Below are 27,807 nucleotides of genomic sequence, written 5' to 3'. Positions count from 1 at the left end.
TTCAGACGACGTTTGTAAATGCTTTAGATCCTCAAACATCCATCACGTGAGGTGAGAAAAACTGCTTCTGTCGAAAGTGCCTGAGAAAAAAAATGTCTTAAATATAATCAAACCAGTTTCAAATGAATGTGTGCATAATCCTTGTTGGAACACTCATGAAATTCAGATGGCTAATTTGTGGGTAGGGAAGAAATAGTATAAATACAGAAAATATGTATGATAAACATTTTCTATGCTTCAAAATGTGATAATAATTCAGCTTTTTACATTAAACATGACCACAGTTTTTGCTTAAATTGATGAGACAAAAGTTCATGATAAAATGTAATGCGTAATCATATGTTAATGTCCTCCGTTTTCTTTGCTAAATCTGAATATCTCAGCTGAGATAGGACTTTTATTCTAGAAAATTTGACTTTTATTCAAACCGGAAGTGTAACGCTTCCTGGTTGTGGTTCCAAATCTAGCCTGTCACTGAACCATTGACGAAACAAAATGGATTATTTCAATTTAATAACAATATGTGCATTTATTAATTTGCTCGTTTCCATACCACATGCATACAGTAATTATGTTGAGGTAAGTGTCTTTATTCGTAGCTGCTGTGAAACGTTTCTTTGATTCACTGAATGGACAGTGAAGCTTTCAGCAGTAATATTCTCAGCTCAGCATAAAGGTTTCTTTTTTAAATGTTTATTTTTATTATCTTATGGCTGTGTTAATTACGATTTATTATGTATAAGCACACACATACATGCACATACATATGTAGGCTAACGCCTGGGATGTCCCAAAATACAGTACTGTCTAGGTAGGCAGCTTACTAGGTTTTGAAACACAGCCTGTGTGTTACATTATGATGATAGCCAGTTTGTTCTAAACGTAACATTTTTTTCAGGCGTTTGGCTTTGTTTAATCAGTTACTCATTATCGTGACTCATAGATTTTTGTTCAGATGACAACAAAGCACAAAATTGGCGTTTTACTGACATATTTGTGAAGCTTTTTCTAATGAGCAAGTGTAAACATCTTGTTGTACAGAAGTAATTGTCAAACATAATACACTGCATTGTTTTATTGTTGTTATTGTCATTGTTATTATTCACTCTATGTAAGACAAAATTTTCATCTTTCACTTCTCTTTAATTATATTTGATGCATTCAGACATCCACATCCACACAATTACATCAAACAATATAAAAAATGCTAAATTTTAATATTGCTTCAGAGAATGGCATCATTTTAAATCTAACACACTTTTTGTGACACGCTTTTCATGATAAATGTGCTTCCCTTGTGAAAAAGAAGTGTATTAAAACAATACAAGAAGCTTAACTATATTACATGTTCATGTCTAGTGTACTTCAAATTAAAAAATATGTATTTAAAAACTGTACATAAAATCTATCTACACTGCCGCTCGCTCAAAAGTTTGGGATCAGTAAGATTTGTAATGTTTTTTTTTTTTTTAATGCTCATCAAGGCTGCATTTATTTGATCAAAAATAATATTGTAGTATTGTGAAATATTATTTAAATATATTTACTTCAGTGTCACATAATCCTTCAGAAATCATTCTAATATGCTGATTTATTGTCAATGTTGAAAACAGTTGTGCTGCTTAATATTTTTTTGGAACCTTTTTTCAGGATTCTTTGATCAATAAGAGGTTCAAAAGAACAGCATTTATTTAAAATAGAAAGGTTTTCTAACAAAATACACTACTGTTCAAAAGTTTGGGGTCAGTAAATTTGTATTTTTTATTTTTCTTTCTTTTTTTTGAAAGAAAGTTATACCTTTATTCACCAAGGATGTGTTAAATGAATAAAAAGTGATAGCATAGATTTGCATTGTTAGAAAATATTTATATTTTGAATAAACGCTGTTCTTTTTAACTTGTTATTCATCAAAGAATCCTGAAAAAAATATATTTGGCAGCACAATTGATAATTCTAGTAATAAATCAGTATATTAGAATGATTTCTGAAGGATCAGATACTTAAGACTGGAGTAACAGCTGATGAAAATTCTGCTTTGCATTACAGGAACAAATTATATTTTAAAGTATATTAAAAAAAAAAAAAAACATTATTTTAGATTGTGATAACATTTTGCAGTATTATTGCTTTTTTTCTGCATTTTTGATCAAATAATCAAAAATAATACACAAAGGACAATTAAAAAAAGGACAATTTAGTATATTTTAGTTTACCATAAATGCCTATGAAATTAATCATGTACTAAAATCCTTCTTAAGTCAAAAAAGCTCAACTAATTGCATTTTATATGAATTTAAACCATAATATATTTTCAGTGAATTGAAAATAACAATTAATTATTGCATGCAGTTAGACTATAGTTTTTAAAGTATATTATTTTTTTATAGTAAGTACTCTTTTTTTAATTATGTCAAAGTGTACTTCTTTTGACATGTGATGAGCTATCTTCAAAATCTATGCCACTTGATATGTAAATTTAATATCTAAAGCAATACAATGTGTACATTATAAGTGTATGTATGCTTCATTTGATGAATATTTGTCTTCTTTGTCTAACTAGTTTTAAAGCTTCACCAGTTGAAAACCTGTGCATGATGTTTTGTCACATGACCTCCTGCAAATGCATCTCAAAGCAATCATTTCATGCCCCTTGTAATTTTTCCCTATAAAGTGCATACAGCTAGCATTCAATCAGTACATATGGAGGCAATATTTCCTCTTAGCACTTTGCCATCATATTCTAGAATTTTAGTGCCTTTCATAAGCTTTCATACAGTGGCTAAAATAGGGCTGGGCGATTAATCGAAAAATAATCGAAATCGACATTCAGAACCTATAATCGTTAAAAATTTTCCAGGAAGATTATTTCAATTACTTTCCCTTTAAAAAACACTAGCGCTCCATTCCGTTATTCCGCCGACATGTCGATGGAGAGCTTAAACAGTATTTATACAGTAAAAAGTATTTACAGGATATACAAGGGTAATTTTATTTAGAGGAGATAGTGCTTATTTTCTACTTTTAATATGAAAAACATTGAAAATTATTTATTTTGTTTCCAATAGTGCAAGTTATTTATTTTCACTAATTTAAGAAAAATGTGACTTTTCGTTTTAAGCAATGCTTGCTTTAATTTCAGTTGTTCAACACTGATGTTCAATTAATAATCAGATCGTAGATAGTGTGTTTCCTTCAATTATTTTAAAATCAAGTAATGCACCCTTCATCCAAAAATCTCTCGCTTGTAATATGTGAACATATTTACTGTACAAAACTTGTCAGTGAACTATGAGGGCAAAAAAATATTATATAAATATAATTAAATATAATTTTATTAATAAATAAAATAATCGTTCATTAATCGTAATCGGGTTAAAATGTTCAATTAATCGAGATTTTGATTCTAAGCCAAATTGCCCAGCCCTAGGCTAAAATGGACAAGTATGTATGGTCTCAGTTTACTTTTCTTTTACCTTTGGGTTTTCCTGTAAGAGAGAATTCTTACGTTGTGTACTACTTTTGAGAGTTTGATTACATTATTAATGCATTTGCATTATTAGTCTGCATGAAGGAGCACATAACATGTGAAACTGAATTAGAATCGGATGTTTCAAATGTTGAGTCTTGTTTAATTTGTTTAATGCATTAATATTGTACTTTCATTTTCTGACTTTTTTGTTGTTGTTGTTTTTTTTTAGACCAAAGCTGGACAGTTCTTTAGCAGTGGCCACACCAACAACTGGGCAGTCCTGGTAAGTTTGAATTTTGAGAATTTATAAGGATTTATAATGTGTAAATTCCTAAACATGTACTTTTGTTACTGAAACATAACAAGACAACAACATATGTTAAGCAAATCATTGCTTAAACACCTCATCCAAGTTTTTTCTTGATTTAAAGGCATAGTTCACCCAAAAAGTTTGTAATGAATTACTGTCATGTCGTCCCAAACCTGTAAGACCTTCTTTCATCTTCAGAACACTAATTAAGATGTTTTTGAATTTTGATGAAACCTGAGAGCTTTCTGGCCCTCCATAGACAGCAAGGGTCCTACCATGTTCAAGGCCCAGAAAGGTATGAAGGACATCGACAAAATAGTCCATGTGACATCAGTGGTTCAGCTGTAATTTTATGAAGCTGCGAGAATACTTGTGCTAAAAAAAAAAAAAGAAATAAAACATTTATTTGACAATGGTTGAATCACTGATGTCTCATATTTAGTGGATGTTCTTGGTACCTTTTTGGGTGTTGAACGCGGCAGGACCTTTGCTCTCTATGGAGAGTCAGAAAGCTTTCAGATTTCATCAGAAATATCTGGATTTGTGTTCTGAAGATAAACTAAGGTTTAACGGGTTTGGAACGACATGACGGTGAGTAATTAATGACAGAATTTTCGTTTTTTCGTGAACTATCCCTTTAAGATACAAACTTTTTTGTAAGATACAGAGCTTGGCATAACTAGTAACTAGGGTAAAAAAATAACTAATAAGAGTTATCACTTTACTTACCCAGTTAATTGATTAAATTGATAATTGCAAACATTTTTTGTATTACAAGTTTTAAAATCTTAGGTTTAAATATGCAAATGAGGCATTATTTAATAAAATATGTGCTAATTTGCATATATTTCTAGTATAAAATCTAAACACTGGATGAAGTCAGTTTCAAAATTCTTGTTTAATTTAGAGTCAAATGTTTATACTCTAATTTTGAGAGGATTTTGGGTATCTCAGATTATCACTCCATAATTCAGAAAGAAACTTAGAACAGACAGAAATCTATGTTTTTTTTTTTACCATTTTGGGGGGTATAAAATGTTGTATACAATCAAGCAAATTATATATGAACAAATCCCTCTGCAAAAAAAACTTCAGAATATAGATAGGGATAAAAATGTAAAGTTTGGTGTGTGTAAGTGCTACTGAAGTGGAGATTTATGGCTCAGTGTAAGAGAAAAAAAAATAATTTTGAGAAAACGGCCTTTAAAAATATGGATTGTAATTGAAATCTGTTGACACAAATAGAAAAAGTGCTATAAAAGAAACACTTAACAGAACTCAGAACACTTTATGAAACACCAAAAAGCCTAAACTCTCAGTGTATTTGCCTGCAGTGTCTCCCCTTAAAAGGAAAAAAGGGGTTGGATTGAAATAAATTACATTTTTAAATACTTGTTTTGTCTTTATTAAGTCATCTTGAGGCCTCCTTAGAAGTTTGCTGAGGCCCCCTAGTGGGCCCTTACCTCCTTTTTAAGAACCACTGTATTATATTCAGGATTTTTATTGTTAGCTAAAACTATATCAAAAATAGTTTGTCATAATTAAAATAAAGATGAATTAAATATACATACTAGATATTACCTTATAAGTTACTAAAACTACTATTGCTAAAGTAAAATAAAAGTGGATTAAATCTAAACAGAAAAGAAAAGAAAATAAGCAAGACAACACAGACGTTGCTTTTTAACCATTGTTTTAGGTTGCTCTTTTAGGTTTTGTAAAAAAAGTTGTAGTTGACTTTAGACTTTTAGGATTTATCGCTGGTTAACATTAATGTAATTAAGGGTGCTTATACTGTAGATATATTATAATAGCATATATTAGCATTGAAAAAAAGAAGAAGAAGGGGGAAAAACTAATTTAGAGGTATAACGTTTTAATAATGTGTTTAGAATTCAATCTTTGCCAACATGCTTTCTTAATTGTTGATTATTCATAATTTTTGGAGTCTTATAACGATGTTTATGTCTAGGTCTGCACATCTAGATTCTGGTTTAATTACCGGCATGTGGCGAACACGCTGTCGGTATACAGAAGTGTAAAGAGACTGGGCATTCCAGACAGGTAAACTTACTCATTTACTTCAATTATACTCTACAGCATTTTCTCTGGACACATTTAAAAAACAGTTGCCTGTTGAACAACAATATAATTTGACCAATCTATTGTATATCAACTATTGTTCCCTCCTGCATCCTCATTACACAGTGACACATTATTTAAATAGTCTTTACCCACAGTTTTTCCATTACTTTGGTTGTGTTCTCCAGAGATAGCTGCATGTGTGCTCTTTTGTCACAACGAGGCAGTGATATTTGTGTCTCTAGCCAGAGTAAAAGTCTTCCTGTCTGCTCTGATTAGATGTGTTTGCTCTGCGTTCCCAGTCACATTGTGCTGATGCTAGCCGATGATATGGCCTGTAACTATAGAAACCCCAAACCGGCCACTGTGTTCAGTCATAAGAACATGGAGCTGAATGTGTATGGAGATGACGTGGAAGTGGATTACCGCGGATATGAGGTGAAGCTGCTCTTGGTTTTAAACTAATATCACTAATATTGGAAGTTCTGCTAGTTATTTCAGCACTAGAAATCTTTAAGCTTAATTGAAATATTTCTAAACTAAAATCAAAATAGAATTGAATAGGGATGCACCGAATCATTTCGGTTGCTGAACATTCGGTGCATCCCTAGAATTGACTGTTTGTCTCTGAGCAGCATACAGTAGTGATGTTTCCCGAATGAACCGGCAAATTTAGACTCTGTTTCTCCAGTCTTCACTTGCTTTTTGTGGTAGCTCTTATTTTAAAAGCACTTCTTTTTGTTTTGCAGGTCACAGTTGAGAATTTCCTGCGAGTCCTGACAGGGCGTCTCCCCCCCAGCACCCCTCGATCCAAACGGCTGCTTTCCGATGACCGCAGCAACATTCTCATCTACCTGACAGGTCAGACTGGTAAAAGCCTCATTACTGGCTTTTTCGTTTCTTGTTTCGTTTTTTTCTGAATCTGTGGGTCTCCATTTTCACAGGTCATGGTGGAAATGGCTTCCTGAAGTTCCAGGACTCAGAGGAGATCAGCAACATGGAGCTGGCTGATGCCTTTGAGCAGATGTGGCAAAAGAGAAGGTAATTATAGAAAGAGCTGCTGAGGACTCACAGTAACTCTTACATATTTGACATGATTTCATCAATACTATGGATACTCAATATTAAACAATAACATTTACCACATACAATCTTAATTTTGTGGTGAAAGATTTGTTCTGGTAAATTAATGGTTATAGTTTTAATCCCACCCTGTATCCATGGATATCACCATTATGCTCTTGGCTGAGACACTTACAGGAATAGTTCACCCAAAAATATATTTATAGTCATCAGTTACTCACCCTCATGTTGTTTCAAACCTGAGGGTGCCCTCCACTAATATTGGTACCCTTGGTAAATATGAGCAAAAGTGGATGTGAAAATAAATCTGCGTAATTTATGCTTTTGATCCTTCATTCAAAAAATTCACAAAATTCTAACCTTTCATTAAAGTAAAACACTAGAACCTAGGGGTGAAATCTCATTATGAAATAAATGTATTATCCAGTTCACGTTGGCCACTATTATTGGCACCCAATTATTGCAACATCCTTTTCCCAAGATAACAGTTCTGAGTTTTCTCCAACAATGTCTAATGAGTTTGGAGCACACCTGACAAGAGATCAGAGGCCATTCCTTCAAACAGAATCTCTCTCTTCCCAGCTTCATGTTGGTGCTTCTTCTCTTCAGTTTCTATACAGGGTTCAGGTCAGAGAAATGGGACGGCCATGGTAGAAGCTTCATTCTGTGCTCAGTGGCAAAATTTTGTGTTGATTTTGATGTTTGTTTAGGATCATTGTCCTGCTGGAAGATGCAACCATGACCCATTATAAGATTTCTAACAGAGGCAGTCAGGTTTAGATTTTTTATCTGCTAGTATTTGATAGAATCCATGAAGCCATGTATCTAAACACGATGTCCAGGACCTCCGGCAGAAAAATAGGTCCACAACATTAAAGACCCAGCAATATTTTTAACCGTGGACATGGGATACTTTTTTTTTTTTTTTATACCTGTCTGCACCAAAACCGTCTGGAGGGTTGGCTGCCAAAAAGCTAATTTTTAGTTTCATCTGACCATAAAAGCCAGTCCTGTTTGAAGTTCCAATCATGTCTGACAATTGAATATGCTGGCGTTTGTTTTTGGGTGAGCCAGGAGGATTTTTTCTTGAAACCCTCTGGAACAACATGTGGTGATGTAGGAGCTGTTTGATCATCTTATTTTAGACTTTCTGACCCCAAAACTCAACTATTCTCTGCAATTCTCCAACTGTGTTCCTTGGAGAGTCTTTGGCCACTCAAACTCTCCTCCTTATCGTGCATTAGGATGATATAGTCACACGTCCTCTTCTAGGCAGATTTGTAACATCTTTAGTTGATTGGAACTTAATTATTGCCCTGATGGTGGGAATGGGGATTTTCAATGCTTTAGCTCTTTTCTTGCAGCCACTTTCTATTTTGTGAAGCTCAACAAACTTATTCTGCACATCAGAACTACATTCTTTGGTTTTACTTCTTGTGATGGATGATTAAGGGAATTTGGCTTTTGCGTTCCTCATATTTATAATCCTGTGGACCAGAAAGTCATGACTGGACAATTTTATACTCCCAGGCACCCTGGTGTGCTAAATCTTTTTTTAATATTAATGGGAATATACTTTAGAGATATTTTACTTAGACAATTTTTTAGGAGTGCCAATAATTGTGGCCAACGTGAACTAGAGAAAAACATTTAGTTCATAATGAGATACCCCCCCCCCCCCCATTTTCCATCGTTTTACTTCAATGAAAGGTTAGAATTATGTGGATTTTTCAAATGAAAGATCTAAAGGATAAACAATGCAGATTTATTTTCACAGTCACCTTTGCTCATATTTACTAAGGGTGCCAATATTAGTGGAGGGCACTGTAAGTTTGTTTCTTGTGTTGAATACAAAAGAGGATATTTTAAAGAATTTAAACCAAACAGTTGTTTGTCCCCATTGACTTCCATAGTAAGGAAAGAATACTATGGAAGTCAATGGGGACCATTACCTTTTCGATTACCACCAGCATTATTTAAAAATATATTCTTTTATGTTCAACATGAGAAAGAAACTCATACAGGTTTGGAATGACATGAGGGTGAGTAAATGAAAATTACCCCAAGATTTACTTTCATTTTCCTAGGCGTATATGATTTTCTTCTTTCAGACGAATACAATTATATTAAAAAATACAGTTATATTAAACTTATATTGTCTTGGCTCTTCTAAGCTTTATAATAGCAGTGACTGGGCATTGAGGTTTCCAATAAAGTGCATTCATCCATCATAAAAAGTGCTCCACATGGCTCTGGGGCCCTCTGGAGTGAATCAATACCTTTGTTTAAGAAAAATATTCATATTTAAAACTTTTACTTTTGCTGGCGTTCCAGCGGATGACGTAGGTGTAGCGCAAGCTCCAGTAAGAAGTGACGAATGTGGAAGCACAGTGGATTTGTAAAGAAAGATCTCAGAGTTCATTAGTTAACATGAACTAAGAATGAACAATACTTCTACAGCATTTACATTTATTAATCTTAGTTAATTTCAGCATTTGCTAATGCATTATTAAAATCACAAGTGGTGTTTGTTAACATGAACTAACATGTATTGAACTAACATGAACAAACAATGAACTGTATTTTCATTAACTAACAATAACAAAGAATAATAAATATTGTAACAAACGTATTGTTCATTGTTCCTCCATGTTAGTTAATAGATTAACTAATGTTAACAAATGACACCTTATTGTCAAGTGTTACCAATTTTTGTTTGCACAAACAGTCTGACAGCCAGTGCTCCACACAGAGATCTGATCTCATTATCATCCAGTCTGTCTGGAATGACATGAAAGAACAGAACAACTGAAACGGACTAAATCCAGAAGAACTGTGCCAACGTCTCCAAGGTGCTTCAAGAAACCTACCTGCAAAGCTATAGTACTGTTAAAAGCTTCAGCCACTTGTGTAAAAATACTATAAAATGAAGATGCTGTCATAAATACATTTTCTTTATTAATTAACTTCTATTAACTAAATTAAATCAACATTTGGTGTGCCCATCCTTTGTGTTCAAAGCAGCGTTTGCCCTAGGTCCACTTGCGCATAGTTTTTCAGGTAGCTTTGCAGGTAGGTGTCTTGAAGCATATTAGAGACGTTGCTACAGTTCCGGATTTACTCTTCCCTTAGTTTGTTCTGTTTCTTCATGTCATTCCAGACAGACTGGATGATGATCAGGTCAGATCTCTGTGTGAAGCACTGGCGGTTGTCAGACTTCTTGTGCAAACAAAAATCTCACTGGATTATTACAATTAATGGCAAAATGAATGTTTGGAAATGTAAACTAATATTTCCTACTGACACACTACAGCAAAAGATAGAAACAACTGACTTAAAACCATTTTTTTTAGCTGGCGAGAGTATTAGTGTTCTAGTCATTTTGGCAACCACTGTAAACTCGCAATTCTGAGAGCTTATCAGTCTTTTTTCCCCCTCAAAATTGCGAGTTTATGTCTCATAATTCTGAGAAAAAAGTCAAATTCTCAATATAAACATTTATTCAATGCTTATTCAGCCGTTGAATAAAAGCAACGTCACACTTTCAGTCATATCAGCAATTGTATTCATTCAGCTTAATAATTGTGTAATTGCTGCTTTTGAGAGCAAATTGCTGAATTTGACCAAAACAAATTCCAAAACGCACATTAAATGACATCAATGCTCAACATAAAACATGCAGTCTAGCTTTCATTGTGTGGCTCCTGGACACAGTACTGATGTACATGGCTGAAGCGCTACAGCTGCCTAACGTATTAATTGTGTGTTATAAATGCTCTAATAGGCTGTTTAGGTTCCAGCGCTGTGTAAATATTGTGGGAGGCTAGTGTGAGGTGCAATGAGAGCTTCCTCTCTTCCTGTAGAGCACTACAGCACAGGATGTTTTGTGCCTGTCAATGTGGTAATTGCAGGCTTGATCCAATAAATTAGTGAAGCCCCTTTTGTGCTTCATTGCTCCCCCATTACATCTCAGGTTCATGCGATTTCAAGCCTTCTCATTCTCTCTCTCTCGCTCGTCAGAGATGGCCAGAAGTGGTTTCTAATTTTTATTATATATTTTATTTTGTGAATGGAGCATTAATGGATGCCGGATTCTTGGTTACCATGGCAACGGCTTGCAGTGAGTGATGTGTTGGTTGTATTGTGAGCGTGGCTCAGACAGCCTTGAGCCTTTTACTGCAGGACAGATCTACGGGCTCTTATTACTTCACAGCTGGTTTTAATTACAAATGATAGTAGATTGCAATATCATACAAGGAAAGCGATTTAAAAAGGACAAGAATCGACCACCTCTGAAATGACCTCCTTTCTTTTTGCAGGTACAACGAGTTGTTGTTTATCATAGACACGTGCCAGGGGGCCTCCATGTATGAGAGGTTTTACTCACCCAACCTCATGGCCCTGGCCAGCAGCCAAGTGGGAGAGGACTCGCTCTCAGTGAGTCAAACCTTCTGCTCTTCATCTTCTGCACAACAGACAATTAACATTAGGCCTAGTTGTAGATATTATTGTCAAATCATTGGCATAAAAAATAATAGACAACAAGGTTTTTGGAACTTCAAGTCAAAGCAGTTTAATATATGGTACATGGATCATTACAGTAAGATATTTCAGATTTTTTAAAAGAAATTAATATATATATAAATAAATATATATTTAGCAAGGATGGTTTAAATGAATAAAACGTGACAGTAATTTAGTATTATTATTAGGGCCGGGACTCGATTAAAAAAATTAATCTAATTAATTAGAGGCTTTGTAATTAATTAATCGAAATTAATCGCATTTTAATCGCATATAAATATTTGACCTGAGAACAGTGAGAAGTAAGTTTTTACATATGGATTTTTAGTATACCAATGAATAATGACTGAATACATAAGCTTAAGCAACAAAATATTGTTTATTTTTGTTCAACCAAGTCCAACAGACCAGTGCAATATTGCCATTAAGTGTAGCAATAGGATACAGTGTTTCCCCTAGGTTTCCATACTTTTTTTTTTCCGGTACTTTACCCTACTTTCTGTAATAACGAAAACATTTATTTCAGTGAAAAAATAAGTCCAAAACTCTCTATTTTAACATTTTGAACAATAGGGCTTTACAATCTTTTGCTATTTTTTTTTTAAGAAATTCTTGTGTGTTTTAATTTTTCTCATAATCAAATGAAAGCATAAACATTTATTTATTTTTAATCAAATGAAAAATAAACATCTTTAATTTTTGGCAAACAAACAGAGGTTTGCTGTTAAAATCAATAAATAATAATAATTTAACATTTAAATAATAATTGTAGTATTTTTTCTACAATTAAGTGGTTAATCTTGTTGTTATATTTATTTTTTATCATATATATTGTTTTTTTTGTCAATTATTTAAATAGGAATATTGTTCTGTTTCATGTTAAACCGTACTTTTATTTTGACAGGTTGCCGTGAAGTTTCTGTGTGTAAAGTATGATATGATGCTAGTTTTCTCAAATGAAACGGTAAAAGTGACACTGACAGCAGCTTTGGAGACAAAAAGTAGCGGGAGCATCACGTGTGCTTCAGTATGCGTGTAGTAAAAAAAAAAACGCGTCTCCACCATTCATACATACAGATACAAACGGAACATGCAGGATTCGTATTAAAACGGTCTTTTTGCATTTCAGTTTTGACAGACACTAGTCCATATCGCGATTTGAATTAAGTGACAGACCAACTTTTAATTTATCAATCCAAAAATCGACGAATTTACGTGGCATTCCGCGCTATAGTAAATTCGGTTTTTATGAATGGAGTCCGCGATCCAGTCCGTGTTTTCTTGGAGGAGACATTGTAAACGCGCCCCCCTAAGATAATGGTAGGGGAAACACTGGGATATTTAGAAATATACTAGCCTACATTTCAGAAATTCAGGTACCCTATAGGTAGGTAGACCTTCTGTAAAAGCATTGAGGTGATACTTGAGGCTCGATGTGCTGCGGTGGTGCTCCAGTATAATCGGTCCGCCGAAACTCATCCAGTGAGAAACGTTCCGCGGTGCAAAATTAAGTGCGATTAAAATGCGTAAAAAAAATTTAACGCGTTATTTTTGTGTAATTAATTAATCTAAATTAACGCGTTAAAGTACCGGCCCTAATTATTATCTAACAGAAGATTTCTATTTCAAATAAATTCTGTTCTTCATAACTTTTTGTTCATCAATAAATCCTGAAATATAAAATAAATTTTGTTTGTATATAAATATACAAAAATATTAAGCAGCTCAACCATTTTCAACATTGACATTAATAATAATTAGGATCAGAATGATGGATCAGAAGACTCTGAGGACTGGAAGATATTACATTTAAAGTAAATTAGAATAGTTATTTTAACGGGGTCCTATTATGCTTTTTCACTTTTTTTTAATATTAGCCAGTGTGTGGTGTGTATGTTTGGGCATAAAAAACACATCTACAAAGTTACAAATCTCAAACAGTTTTTAAAAAAATCCCTTTTCAAGAAATACAATGAACAGCTCCTAAACACAAGCATTGACTAGAGTGATGGTCATCGGTTGCTGCGTCAGAGCCGCTTCGTAGATGTGTGCAGTGTGTGGTAAGATATTTATTCATCATACAGTGTAGAAAGCTTCACTAGCCTTATGCTGGAGCTGGTTTCGGGCATGTAAATAATTAAATAAAATAGCACAATAATGATAATATCATGTATCGCGATCTCGCAGTCTGACGATAGGACCAACACTACTGTAGCGTATTATTTGCACACCCACCATGCATCCTAGGTGTATATGACTTCCTTCTTTCAGACGAATGCAATCTGAGTTATATTAAAAATTATCCTGGCACTCCTAAGCTTTAGAGCGGCATAGACTGAACGGCATAGACAAGTTTCTCTCCATCAGTCCAAAACAAGTCAATCCATAATAAAAAGTGCCTCACATGGCTCTAGAGGGATCCTCCTTTAGCGATCCGATGTGTTTTTGTAAGAAAAATATCCATATTTAAAACCTAAGAGTCACTTTAATCTACCTTGCGCAGTTGTACATAGAACTTGCTGCTTTGGGAAGGGGGTTAGCAGTACTGAAACGCTGTCTAAGCTGTTCGCCAATTGCAACGCAGTGGGACTGCTAACCAATCACAACACATTTAGTTTTTCGGAAGGCGGACCTTCATCAAACCTGGAACTAATCGAGCCATTTGTGCCAGCCTAGAGAGAAAGCTATTGTAAAAATGTAAATAATGCGAAAAATAATGTGTTTTTCAAACCACCAAGCATGAGAGCATGTTCTAGTGCACCCCCAAAACAAAATAAAGACTTTGTAAAAGAGCATAATGGGACCCCTTTACAATTTAAGTATATCTTACAATATTACATTTTTTACTGCAAATTACTTTGATCAAATAAATGCAGTCCTTCAAAAACATAATAAAAAAATAATAATAAATATACCTGTAAGCAGCGATTACCAGGGTTTAAGCGTTTAGGCACATATAAAAAAAGACATTATGTAGCAAGCCTTTTTTTTTTTTTTTTTTTTTTTTGCAAATACAGGTAATTTACGATAGACATATTATGTTTTTCAACATTTATGACTGTTATAGCACCAGCTGTGATCCGATCTCCTTAAACCTTTGCATGCTTGTTTGAAAAATACCTGTCGCATGTGCTCACAAGGTTCCATAAAGTTTTGAGTTTCCTTTAGGCTTTATAGGATTTTGGGTAAATTCGGACAGGCCGCTTTTTTAAATGACTCATTATAGCTTGCTAAAGGGTAAACTTGAAGAATTTTTTGGATAGTTATTGACCTACAGACTCCAGGGAATTGCACTGCAGTGTTTTTTTTTTTTTTTCATATTGAGTGAAAAACCTAGGACTAGTTCGCAAAAGTAGGATTTTTACATCTTCCCAATCATTTAACAAACAATCTGATTGACAGCAGTGGTTCTAGAGGCAAAGTTGTATGGAATGAGCAGTTCTGTCATATGATACTAATATCGTGTGTAAAAAAAAAAAAAAAACGTGACATGCAATCATTTACATCATTTATGCCCTTGAAAAATGTGTTATGGCCCCCCCAATTTCTTTCAAACTTCTCTCAGACCTTTGGTCCTGTGAGTCGAACTGGCCAAGCAAGTTCCGTTCCGATTGGCCTCCGTTAACCTTGTCTAACAGGTGCATGGCCAATGGTGGCCATGTTTTTTGAGATACGCAAATGTCCTTGTAGACACTTGTGGCACTTCGGACCAAGATCGTGCACACCAATTTTCATACCATGTTGATAGGAAAGGAAAGGATGTGATGTGTGGCCAAGTATGGTGACCTATACTTGAAATTTGAGCTCTGCATTTAACCCATCCAAGTGCACACATACAGTAGTAAACACACATGAACACACAACCTTCGAGTTACAAGTTCGACTATCTAACCATTAGGCCACGGCTACCCCTAGGACAAATGGTTGCGCAGTTATAGCCGCTTTTATGTTTTTTCCCTCTTAAAATGCCACCAAGTGGCTAAGCGTTTTTTTCCCCCCATGTGACCTCAGACTGAGCTCCTACGTAAGTGTTCTGAGTTTGGTGGAGATACCTCATTCCATTCAGGAGTTATAGGCATTTTACTAAAGTGGCCCTGCTCCTTTCAAAAATTTTGGCAACCCTTTGCGACTGTGAGTCGAAAGTTCAATTTTAAAAAAAATAATTATTGATATTCGCCCTCCAGAGAATCTTTCTGCACCTGTTCCGATCAAGTTGAAAAAATTAGGACTAGTTCGCAAAAATAGGTTTTTCGAAAAATGTGAAATACCCCAAATTTTTCGAGCTCACGACCGAATCCGAGGCCAACGTGAGCCAAGGATTCCAACAACATAAGACATTTTAGCCTGCGACTGACGGTTTAGAAGTTCTGAATGATTTTCATTCATTTTCAGTGTGAGTACTACCATACCTCAAAGTTTCAAGTCTCTACGACTTACGGTTTGGTCTGCACGATCAGTTTTATGTGGAGATTGCTGATCTGTGACTGTTACAAGCTGCGCACTTGAACCCCTAATAATAATCTTTCCAACCTCAAACTTTTGAACAGAAGTGTATCAGACCAGCTATGTGAAGGTTGTTAATCTTGGTAATGAAATTATTAATGAAAAATTATTCTGAAAGGTTTGTTACTATTTTGTCCACTATAATAAGGATGAGGCAGCAAATATGTACAGTATGGCAATAATTTAAATTAAAACTAGTGCTGGGCAATGATTTTTGTGTACATAATGTATATATGTGTACTGTGTATATTTATAATGTATATGTAAATATACACACATGCATGTATATATTAAAGAAAAATATGTTATGTTTATATATTAAAAATATTTTTATATAATATAAATGATATGAATATAAATATATACATGTAAATGCATGTAAATATTAAAAAAATATATATACTGTATGTGTATGTCTTTATCTATACAACAAAAACTTTCATTGTGAATGATTAATCATTGCCCAGCACTAATTAAAACATACTTTTTTATAGGGATGTATTTGTATGTTTAATACCTGCTTTAATAAATGTTTTTTAATGTTTCAAAATTTGGTTAAAAGTGGGTAAAAAAAACTCAAATTTGTTAGGCCAAAATTAATAAATATAACAACGTCATTAATAAAATATGAAAAATATGAAATACCTTTAAAGGATTTTTTGTTGTTGTTGAAAGACAGAAGCTGTAACTAAACCACTGTTAAGTTTTAATGCAAAAAATTGATTGCAAACATTTTTTTTTTCACAAAGAACTTGTAAACAGGTTTTACTACACTAAACTAGACTACACTCTAAATATATCACCGTGACACCCTAGAATGCCATAAATATTAATAATTGATACAGATTTTAATCTATTAGGTGAGTATAGAAAATTGAAATTGTTTCACCTGTATTGTTTTGTCCATACAGCATCAGCCAGATTTGGCAATAGGGGTCCATTTGATGGACAAGTACACCTTCTACTTACTGGAGTTCCTGGAGGAAGTCCACCCTGCTAGCCAAGCCAACATGAACGATCTGGTAAGTGTGTGTGTGTGTGTGTGTGTGTGTGTGTGTGTGTGTGTGTGTGTGTGTGTGTGTGTGTGTGTGTGTGTGTGTGTGTGTGTGTGTGTGTGTGTGTGTGTGTGTGTGTGTGTGTGTGTGTGTGTGTGTGTGTGTGTGTGTGTGTGTGTGTGTGTGTGTGTGTGTGCATTTCTGTTTGTTTAGTGCCTGTTTATAATTCCAGCCAAAATGATATGGATATTGCAAGGTCCTGTAGGAGTATTCTCTTCTCCACCAGTGTGAATTGAACTTAAAAAGCATCCGTCACAAAGACATCCTGTCGCCTCAGATGAAAAGAACGGCCTTGCGGACTACATGTCTCTTAGCACAGCACTTTAAACAGAGTGGCTAATATAGGTGTAGGTCAGACAGCTTTGAAACAGTCAGGAGGGAGACCTTTTCTCTGAAGGCCTGGGTGAGCTTGAGTTTCTCTTCCATTCATCTGAGTGGTTGGAGTCCCACCAACTCCCACAATCCATTTTGATCTCTCCTGCCCTCCACATCCTCTCTGCTTGGCACAGTGCTTCCTAGATCAAACAGGTCCAGCAACAGCCTCTTTTCTGGTGCTTTTTTGTTCCCCGTGCTCTTCTCTCACTCTCTCTCTCTCCATTCTACTGGATTAGCAGCAATATTATTGATTTCCTGTGGGAGAAAGAGAGAGGTTTTAATGTTGATAGAAAAAGGCCACTTGAACTCTCATGAATGATCTCTCGCATGAATGATCTCTCTTTCACTGTCATCAGAAAGATTGCGGAATGCCTTTCTGGCTTTCACTCTGCAGTGGGAGTTGTGCTAGAACATAATGCTCTTCTGTCGCCGAAGGTTCATTTAGATTAATTCTGAAATTGCATCAAGTACATTTTTTTAAACCTTGCCTCTAAACTGGATGTTCAGTAAATGTTGTTTAGAAGTCATGTCAAGGTTGGTTTGTTTGTCATATTATAAACACATTTAGTTGTTTTGAGAGAAATCAATACTTCTATTAGAACTGCCCCCTAATATTCGACTAGTCGACGAAAAGAGGCTTGGTCGACCAACATTTTATTAGTCACCAAATTGCAGAAAAAAAAAATTAATCCACAGGAAGTGGCAAAGTCACACAGTCTGTGACAACAGGTCGTTAAAAGGAAGCATAACACACACAGTTTCATCCAATCTCATGTTAATCTTGAGTACCTATAGAGTAGTACTGCATCCTTCATATCTCCAAAAAGTCTTTAGTTTTATCATATTTACCAAAAAAGATACAACTTTATGATTCTCTCCAAAAACAGCCAAGCTCCTGGAGGCGCGCCATAGGCGGAGCTAAAGATTGACGAGTACTCGCTCGTCGATCTCCAACAAAACACAGACATTTGATGCCGTTTCACTTACCAGCTGCACTTCTGAATCATGGACGGGATCTTTTATAGCTGGGACCATTACATCTTTCAGTGTCAAACAATGTGCAAATTCAGCGTCGAACTGGGCCTTGTTTATAAAACGTTCGGCAACAAACACACTTGCAAAACTCAGTTTCTGCCCCAGAAAAACAAACTTCATCTACTGTTCACATAACGCTGGGTTCTTCGAGAAGCTGAGCAAGGTTATTTTTGCCTTACAAACAAAACCACACTTCTTTAGAGACATTCTTCCCGAGTGCGTCCCATGCAGAAGTGCAGCCAAATGAAGTGTGTTGATGGGCGTGCTCTTGCGCTCGCTCTGGTCGATGTGTGCGCGGGCGGGCTCTTCTGGGAGAAATGCCCATACAAGGAGTTCCACATCATGAACAGCCATGATCGAAAAAAACTTTCAGGGACTTGTAAGAAACCCGGAAGTGTGTATTTGGCACAGAAATACTCCAAATCAGTTTTTGAAACTTTGGCCATGTTTAGCATGAGAATCCAACTCTTAAACAGTGTAAATAACTTAACATGCATGAAACAGCATTGGACACCCCCCCCCCCCCCTTTAACTGCTGATCTATGTGGTAATATAGTACATCGGGCAGGACAAAAGCTCATCTGTCATATATCAACCTCAAATTTGGCTTATCATTTGAAATATGTAAGTAGTAGCAACTTTACATGACTGCTCAATGTAATGTGAGCTAAGCTGAATAGTAGCGCACTCACTGCATGACAGATGGAGGCACTGGTGTGGTCACTTGCTCTTAAAATACTGTCATTTTTGGTTATGCAGATAAGAGGAATACATCTTTCGAATCTGTAAAGGTTCTACATTTGTTTGTGTGCAGTCACAATAACAACGAAACGTGCTTTTGTAAAATAATGAAAGAAAGAAACTCCATGTATACTTGCCTTACAGACATGGAAAAAAATATATACTGTATATATAGCGAAATGTCTACTTTCAAATAAACCAATTCAAATGGAAAACAAATATTCTCAGATTATGTAATCCATATGAAACATGCATACAGATGGATCCACTACTGCAGAGATCTTTATCTGTTAAGCCGAAAACAAAGAAAGCACTAGTTTATCAATAAATGACTAAAATGTTAATCCTGACATTCATAATCTTTACTTATGCCCCGTGAGACAGCTTTATGTGTGCGGTTGAGAGCTTATTACGCTATGTAGGCAATTAAAGGCCCATTATTATAATTTTAATGGTTTATTAATAATAAAAATGCTTAAAATGAACGACTACTAGTCGAGCAGAAAAATCTTTGAGGACAGCCCTAACTTGTATAGGATGAATGAATACAACTGACCAAAGTAAACAGTAAAGACTTTTACGTTGTTGCAAAAATGTTTATTTCAAATAGATATTCTTTTGAACTTCCTCTATCCTGAAAAAAGTCATGATTTTTTTAAATATTAAGCAGCACAACTGTTTCTTAATTCTGATAATATTTCACAGTATTACTACTACTGTTTTTACTATATTTTTGATAAAATAAATGCCTTAATGAGCATAAGCGCACTCACTAATGCATTCATTCATTCTACTTTATTTTATTTTATTTTGTTTTATTACTAATATTTTGTTGTTGATGTTAATTAGACTGTGTTAATCATGCAATTTCTGGACAGTGTTCTTTTCATTTATAGCTGCTTTTCTTTTCATTAACATCCAAATAGTCAAGAACTTACAAAACTACTTGGTCTTTAATCCTACATTTTGTCTTTTTTGTTGATTAGCAATTGCAGCTTATGAATTTAATAAGCTTATTGATTGCATTAGTTCTCAAATGCTTTCATTTTACAAACATTTTCAAAGGACCTCATTCTTGATGTTTTTTTGTGCATTATTCATATGAGCATGCTATTCCATAAGAGAAAAAAGTCTCAATTTCCCAGTCATGATCTCGGTTCCCAGCAGGTCAAAATTTCCATTCTTTCCACAATCAGCTGCAAACCCGCATTCCCGTCTGGCTCCATTCTGATATAAAAAGTCCACTTTTCACAATCCAATCATTTCCCAGTGGATAAAATCAGACATTGTTGAATCTCATTCAATATTCAGTTTCAGAATATTCAGCGAAATATGTCACATTATGGAATGTGAATGCAATTTAATGCCGACCCCCACACGCCTCATTCCAGCTGGACCGGATTGAGTCTTAAAATATTTCATCCTGAGGTCATAGTAAAAAGGATGATTTAGAGTTTAGGGTGGATTAAGAGTAAGTCCTAAATTTCGATGTATTTAATGTTTAGATAATGGCCTAAACCTCACAGAAACGCAAATGCTTAATCGTTTAGAATGGAGTGTATGCAAGGTAACATTTTAATTACATATGTTTCATATTTTTTAACATGAAAATGATGGTGAAAACGTTCCTGAATGAACAACAGCTGCTACTGGTTACATTTTCAGTGTCCATGTTTAATCTGCAAGCCGATTTTCATTAATTTTCAGAGTCTGTTTTTATAAGAATTCACAAGATCTCATATTAATGACACTTTCTTGCACACCATAGCTGGATGTGCAAGAACAGATGTTATTTAAATGGTAATTTTTGTTCTTTTTCTTTGTATTCAGTTCTGACAGCTTGCAGTTCTATTAAACTGCAAATCCATTTGGGAATGAATGCGCTCTTAGAACTTGGCAACCCATAATTAATTTCTTTGTTTGTGTGTCTAAGTCTCATTTGACTGATAGTTTTGTGTTTGTTTCAGTTTAAGGTGTGCCCACAGAGTCAGTGCGTGTCCACTCCGGGTCACCGAACTGACCTATTCCAGAGGGATCCGGGGAGCGTCCTCATCACTGACTTTTTCGGAAGTGTCCGCAAAGTAGAAATCACCAAGGACACTATCAATCTGACATCCCCTGTAGAGCAGCCAATACACAAGTAAGTAAAATACAGTCATTAGTCTCTAAATCACCTTGAGCATTGTAGTTTCCTAGAAAAACGCAGTGCATCTTCTGTAGTGAACTGAGTTAATTTGCCTATTCAGAATTGGCTTTTATAGGACATAATGTATGATTATATATAAAATAAATTATTTAATGCAGTTGGCTTATACTGCCTTTATAGTCATTGAAAGCTTTAATAAACATTAAGTTGTGGTATAATGTGTGCGGGAGCTGGATCATGCTACATCCTGTTCATTGGGGCCATGACCTACAAGATGTTTGTAGGACAAATCTGATGATTTTTGAAATTGAGATTTATACATCATCTGAAAGCTGAATAAATAAGCTTTGATAATAATAAGCCATTGGTGTATGGTTTGTTAGGATAGGACAATATTTGGCCCAGATACAATTTTTTTTAAAATCTGGATTCTGAGGGTCAAAAAATCAAAATACTGAGAAAATTGCCTTTAAAGTTGTCCAAATGAAGTTCTTAGCAATGCATATTACTAATCAAACATTAAGTTTTAATATATTTACAGTAGGAAATGTAGAAAATATCTTTATGGAACATCTTTACTTAATATCATAATGATTTTTGGCATAAAAGGAAAAATCGATCATTTTGACCCATACAATGTATTGTTGGCTATTGCTACAAATATGCTACTTATGACTAGTTTTGTGGTCCAGGGTCACAACTGATTTGTCTCTTAAAGGAACAGTCCATTAAAAACCTCATGATGTTTAAAACCTGACTTTTTTCTTCTAATAATAGAAGAATATTAATGTTCATAATAAAAGATATTTTGGTAGCCAACATTTTTATCCATACAATGAAAGTCAGTGGGAACCAAAAGTTTCATTTTTGGGTGGACTTTTCCTTTATTATGGAAATAAATGACTTTTACAGTTGAGGTCAAAAGTTTACATCCCTCTTTCAGAATCTGTGAAATGTTTATTATTTTACCAAGATAAGAGGGATCATACAAAATGCATGTTTTTATTTAGTACTGACCTGAAGAAGATATTTCACATAAAATATGTTTACATATAGTCCACAAGAGTTTTGTCTTCTGGGAAACATGTAAGTATCTTCTGTAGCCTCTGAAGGGCAGTACTAAATGGAAAAAAACATGATATTTAGGCACCATTTATCTCCATTCTGTTCAAATGTTTTCACCCCCTGGCTCTTAATGCCCGGTTTTTCATTCTGGAGCATCAGTGAATATTTGAACCTTCTGTAATAGTTACATATGAGTCCCTCAGTTGTCCTCCGTGTGAAAAATGGATCTCAAAATCATACAGTCATTGTTGGAAAGAGCTCAAGTACACAAAAATGCTGAAAAACCACAGAATTTGTGGGAGCGGAAGGATTTTTCTGAAGAACAGCAGGCAGTTTAACTGTTCAGGACAAACAAGGGACTCATGAAGAACTATCACTAAACAAAAAAAACAAAAAAAAAAAACAGATGTGGATCATTCAGGTATGAACACTTTTGAATGGGGTCAAGTATTGTTTTCTCTTGTGCGCTATAAGTAAACATATTTTATGTGAAATATATTATTAAGGTCTGTACTAAATAAACAATAGCATGCTGTATGATCCCTTTTTATTTTGGTAAAATAATTAACATTTTGCAGATTCTTAAAGGGGGGTGTAAACTTTTGACCTCAACTGTGTCTGGACTTTTTTATGGACTTTTATCTCACAGTTCTGACTTTTTCCATTGTAATTCTTAGTTACAATTGCCTTTTAGATTTATATACTTTATTGTCAAGTGTAAGATAAAAAACAAAAAACCCTAATAATAATAACAATAATAAAAACTCTGTCAGGTAATTATTATTTTTTTTCTTTGGTCCGGCATAATTAAAAATGTTTAAATGAGTGTTTAATGGTTAGAGCAGCAGCCTTAATTAACCCAGTTTGAATGTTCCAGAGCAAACAGTCTTATATAATGAAGCATTAGAAGCATTGTGGATGCACACTATTAAAAATCTTATTAGTGATATTGACTCCTCTAATGACAATGAAATCTGCCAAACCAGATCACACAGGTTTCCAGTAAAATAAATATGACTACTGTTGATGATAAATACCATTTTACTTCTAATGATAATAAGACTTCAGTAGTAGTTTTGTATAGGCCTACAGTGTGAACAATGCTAAAATCCATTTTACTGGCCAAATATGCTAAACCGTAAAGCCATTTTCTTATAGAAAGAGCTATTTCTTTTAAAAAGAGCCAAGTTTCAAATCTGTCAAACCTTCTCTTCTAGAATCGCAATGTCAGTTTAAATGTGTTTAGCAGACATTTCTCACTATGTGAACTTTAGCAAGAAAAAATATTGAAACGCCATTTTGAACCTCACTGTGAATAAAGTACAATAGCTGCAAAAGGGTCCATTGGCTTTTCATACAAACAAACTGCTCAAATGAAACAAGAGGGAAATGTACAAATGTAAAGGGTGGAGGGCAAAAAGAAGGAAGGTCTTGTCTCAGATGAGATTTGTGCTAGTGCTGTTGACCTTTTCTGGGGTGGGCTGAAAGGAATATGAAATCCGAATAGGAGCAGGAAAGTTGTGAGAGCATATAAGGACAACTGACGACAATTACAGTGTAGTAACAATTACCTGTGATGTTGAATATTTAGTTTATTGTTTTGTTTTTGAAATGTTTGTAGTTTTAATATAACATCAGGATTTTTTCTCTTCTGTTTTTCTTCTTCTTTTTTAAATACGTTTGATGGTTTTCATTCACATTTAAACCTAGAGTTTTTTTTTTTCCCAAAATAAGCACAGATATAACAAGAATAATAATGTAAACACACAATTAATACTGTTTTACTTTGCTTTAATGTTCTCTTTGGAAAATATACGTGTATGCATTCTCAGTTAGTATTTAAAAAATATATATTTTAAAATAAAGTGTTTAATTTTGTCTTAAAGGTTTCAGTTTTGATGATAATTTCAGGAAAAGTACACAGAAAAAAAATATTCATTGAATTTACAAAAAAAAATTAAGGCAAGTGGTTGGAATCAATTTATTTTAGCTGCATTTAAGTAAAAAAATGTTTAAAGTTAGTCAACAAAATGTGTTTATTTAAATGTTGCTAAAATAAATTGAATGCAACCACTTAACAATTAATCATTTTTTTTTCAGTGTATCTCAGCAGTAGAATAAATTTACATGTCAAAAGGTTTTTGTTTTTTTTAACAATCATTTGGACTCATTTCCCAATGCTTTTTCAAAACTTTTCACACTCTACACTTCTAGCTTGACACAGCAGTTAAATTCACATTCAAAATGCACTTATACTTCCAAAACACTTAATATATGTGACCCTGGACCACAAAACCAGTCATAAGGTTAAATTTTACAAAACTGAGATATATACAGCATATGAAAGCTCAATAAATAAGCTTTCTATTGATGTATAGTTTGTTAGGATATATCTATTTGAAAATCTGGAATATAAGGGTGCAAAAAAATCAAAATACTGAGAAAATCACCTTTAAAGTTCTCCAAATTTAGTTCTTAACAATGCATATTACTAATCAAAAATTACATTTTGATAGGTTTACTGTAGGAATTTTACAAAAAATCTTAATGGAACATGATCTTTACTTAATTTCCTAATGATTTTTGACATAAAAGAAAAATCAATAATTTTGACCCATACAATGTATTTTTGGCTATTGCTACAAATATACCCCAGCGACTTAAGACTGGTTTTGTGGTCCAGGGTCACATATATCTTAAATCAACTCAATTGTTCTATAACACTAGCAGAGGTTTTTATTTTATGACTGCTGTTACATGGTGTATGTACAAAATTATTCCTATGTACAAATTTTCCCCTTTTGTATAGATGGTAATGAAATGAAAATACTAATACTGTTTAGGAGTTCAGCTTAAGCGAAATCTATTTGTTTTGATAGTATTTAATTCTTTAGACTGGGAATATATTGCAGTATGCTGTAGAAAATTTACAAATTTCTGTCTTATTTTATATATTTTTTTACTCTTAAAAATAAAGGTGCTTTAAAAAGTGCTTCACAGCGATGCCATAGAAGAATCATTTTTGGTTCCACAAAGAACCATTCAGTCAAAGGTTCCTTAAAGAACCATCTCTTTCTTACCTTTTTATAATCTGAAATACCTTCTTTCTCCAAAAAGAAACGTTTATTCTTCAGATGTTAAAGGTTCTTTATGGAACCATTTAGACAAAAGTTTTCTTCTATGGCGTCATGAAGCATCTTCATTTTTAAGAGTTAAGTTTTGCACATAAGTTTAATAGTTTTGAAAAGGCAAATTGCCATGTAGGTACATTTTGTAGGAATTATAGTGGTTGAAGTAAGAAAATATTTCAATTTGATGTAGTCCTTGAATGCATTTTGTGCCAAAGCAATGATAAACGATCCACAATTTAGCTTGCGAAGGCTGCTGTTGTGCTCATTGTGTGAAGAGTTGTGAAAAAAGCGATTCAAGTAAATGGCTGTAAAAAGACTGATTGCATTTGCAGGCATTGTGTTATGAAACATGCAAGCCACAAGATGGCAGTAGTATTTCTTGGTTTACTAATCTGAAAAGAAAAAAATATATCACAGGTTTTCTCTGCTGTCAAACTAATCTGTAATGCAGTCAGTGTGTTGATAAGACTAGATAAACACATATTAGATTCCTCAGCTTCATAGTGAAGTGAATTAACTTTATCTACTGTAGCTGTATTGGAATACCAGCAGCAAATATGATTAAAATCAAATTACGTTCGGACCCAAATCTGAATCATAATTCATCTGAATTCATCTACAGTGCTTTTGACCAAAAAGCCTGCATTATTTTTTTCTTTATTTGCTGTTGTCAGGGTTTGAAGTCAGATTATGTAAATACTAATAGCATTATTCCTTTTTTCTAATATTCAAAGATAATGTATAACTAATTAGCGTATGAAGCTAATTTAGCTAAATCGTTCAGGTCTTCCATGTCTCATGTCTTTTTAATTAATATTGTTGATTACTACAGAAAAACAACATTAATTCTGTTTAAAAACTGAGGTCTGAACGATGGGCCAGGAAAAGCATTTTGAATGAGTCAGACTGAGAACGACAATGAGAAATAGCCAATACATTATAAACCACTATCGCTTCTAGCACCCCTCATTAAAATTCTACTCTTTATGAATACAACTGTTATACAGCAGCTGAGACGTCAGTGAATGAAATTAGCATATGGTGATTGAATAAATAATTAATAATTAGTACATAATGTATGAGACAAATCACTTTGTTCCACTTAAATGCATCAGAACACTGATGATTTTCACCAGGTCTTGTGTGAATTGTCCTTCCTTCATATAATTGTATTATATAGATGCAGTTTTGTATTACTTAGAAGCAGCTTGTTTATGATAATCACACTGTTTTAAAAGTCGGTGAAGATGGCTGCTGAGAATTCAGCTTTGCCATCACAAGAATAAATAGCATTTTAAAATGTATTACAATAGAAATCGGTTGTTTTAAATTGTAATAATATTTGTCAAGGTCTTCAGTATTCACATAAATTACTGAATTATCTTGCTTATTTATTTTACTGGTTGTTCACTGAGCAAAAATAAGGTCTGCTGCAGGCATACACAATTAGATAAGTGATTACAGGCATCCCTTATCATCTTGAAGCTGAATTGCTTGGATCCACTGCAGTCTTTTTTAGTGTTTTTTTTTCTCTTTCTCCCATAGTAATAAAATATGGAAACTGCAATTTGTTTTTCCTCGGGCGAAACCAGTCGCATTAGATTTTATCTATTGTTTACATCACATGACTTGAAAGAAAAGTCACCCAAAAATTAAAATATACTCACCCTCAGGCAATCCAAGATGTAAATTAGCTTGTTCTTTATCAGAACCGATTTGTAGAAATTTAGCAATACATAACTTGCTCACCAATGAAACCTCTGGAGTGAATGGGTGCCGTCACCCGATCTATAATCTACAAGTAATCCACAGTCCACCTGTTAACGTCTTGTGAAGTGAAAAGCTGCGTGTTTATAAGAAACAAATCCATCATTAAGGCATTTTAACTTAAAACCATTGCTTCTGGCCAAAATGCCAATCCCCTATCCACAATAAAGCTTCCTCCAGTGAAAAAGTTCATCCCTTGTTGTTCTCTCACATCAAAATTTAGCTACAGTGCACAGCATAAATGAGTACACCCTCTCTGAAATTTAACAAGTGTAGCAATTGCTCTTTACTTAGAAGACATAGGGTTCTTTTGAAATATATTATATGTGACCCTGGACCACAAAACCAGTCTTAAGGTTAAATTTTACAAAACTGAGATGTATACATCATATGAAAGCCCAATAAATAAGCTTTCTATTGATGTATAGTTTGTTAGGATAGGACAATATTTGGCCGAGATACATCTATTTGAAAATCTGGAATCTGAGGGTGCAAAAAAATCAAAATACTGAGAAAATCAC

General features: G+C 34.1%; 1 protein-coding gene across 1 annotated transcript in view; it reads left to right on the top strand.

Moving 5' to 3' along the window:
* The first annotated feature begins 443 nt into the window (after positions 1–443).
* pigk (phosphatidylinositol glycan anchor biosynthesis, class K) overlaps positions 444–27,807 on the top strand; it is a 78,120-nt gene continuing 50,756 nt past the window's right edge. The window contains exons 1-9 of the mRNA XM_073849639.1: positions 444–579; positions 3,699–3,752; positions 5,752–5,843; positions 6,164–6,299; positions 6,611–6,722; positions 6,806–6,902; positions 11,264–11,381; positions 16,883–16,993; positions 21,145–21,317. Coding sequence (XP_073705740.1) covers positions 496–579; positions 3,699–3,752; positions 5,752–5,843; positions 6,164–6,299; positions 6,611–6,722; positions 6,806–6,902; positions 11,264–11,381; positions 16,883–16,993; positions 21,145–21,317 — 977 coding nt within the window. The 5' untranslated portion in view covers positions 444–495. The remainder of the gene's footprint in view (positions 580–3,698; positions 3,753–5,751; positions 5,844–6,163; positions 6,300–6,610; positions 6,723–6,805; positions 6,903–11,263; positions 11,382–16,882; positions 16,994–21,144; positions 21,318–27,807) is intronic.

The sequence above is a fragment of the Garra rufa genome, chromosome 10 (assembly GCF_049309525.1).
Source record: "Garra rufa chromosome 10, GarRuf1.0, whole genome shotgun sequence".
NCBI classification, from domain to species: domain Eukaryota; kingdom Metazoa; phylum Chordata; class Actinopteri; order Cypriniformes; family Cyprinidae; genus Garra; species Garra rufa.
This window is presented reverse-complemented; position numbering and strand designations above follow the sequence as displayed.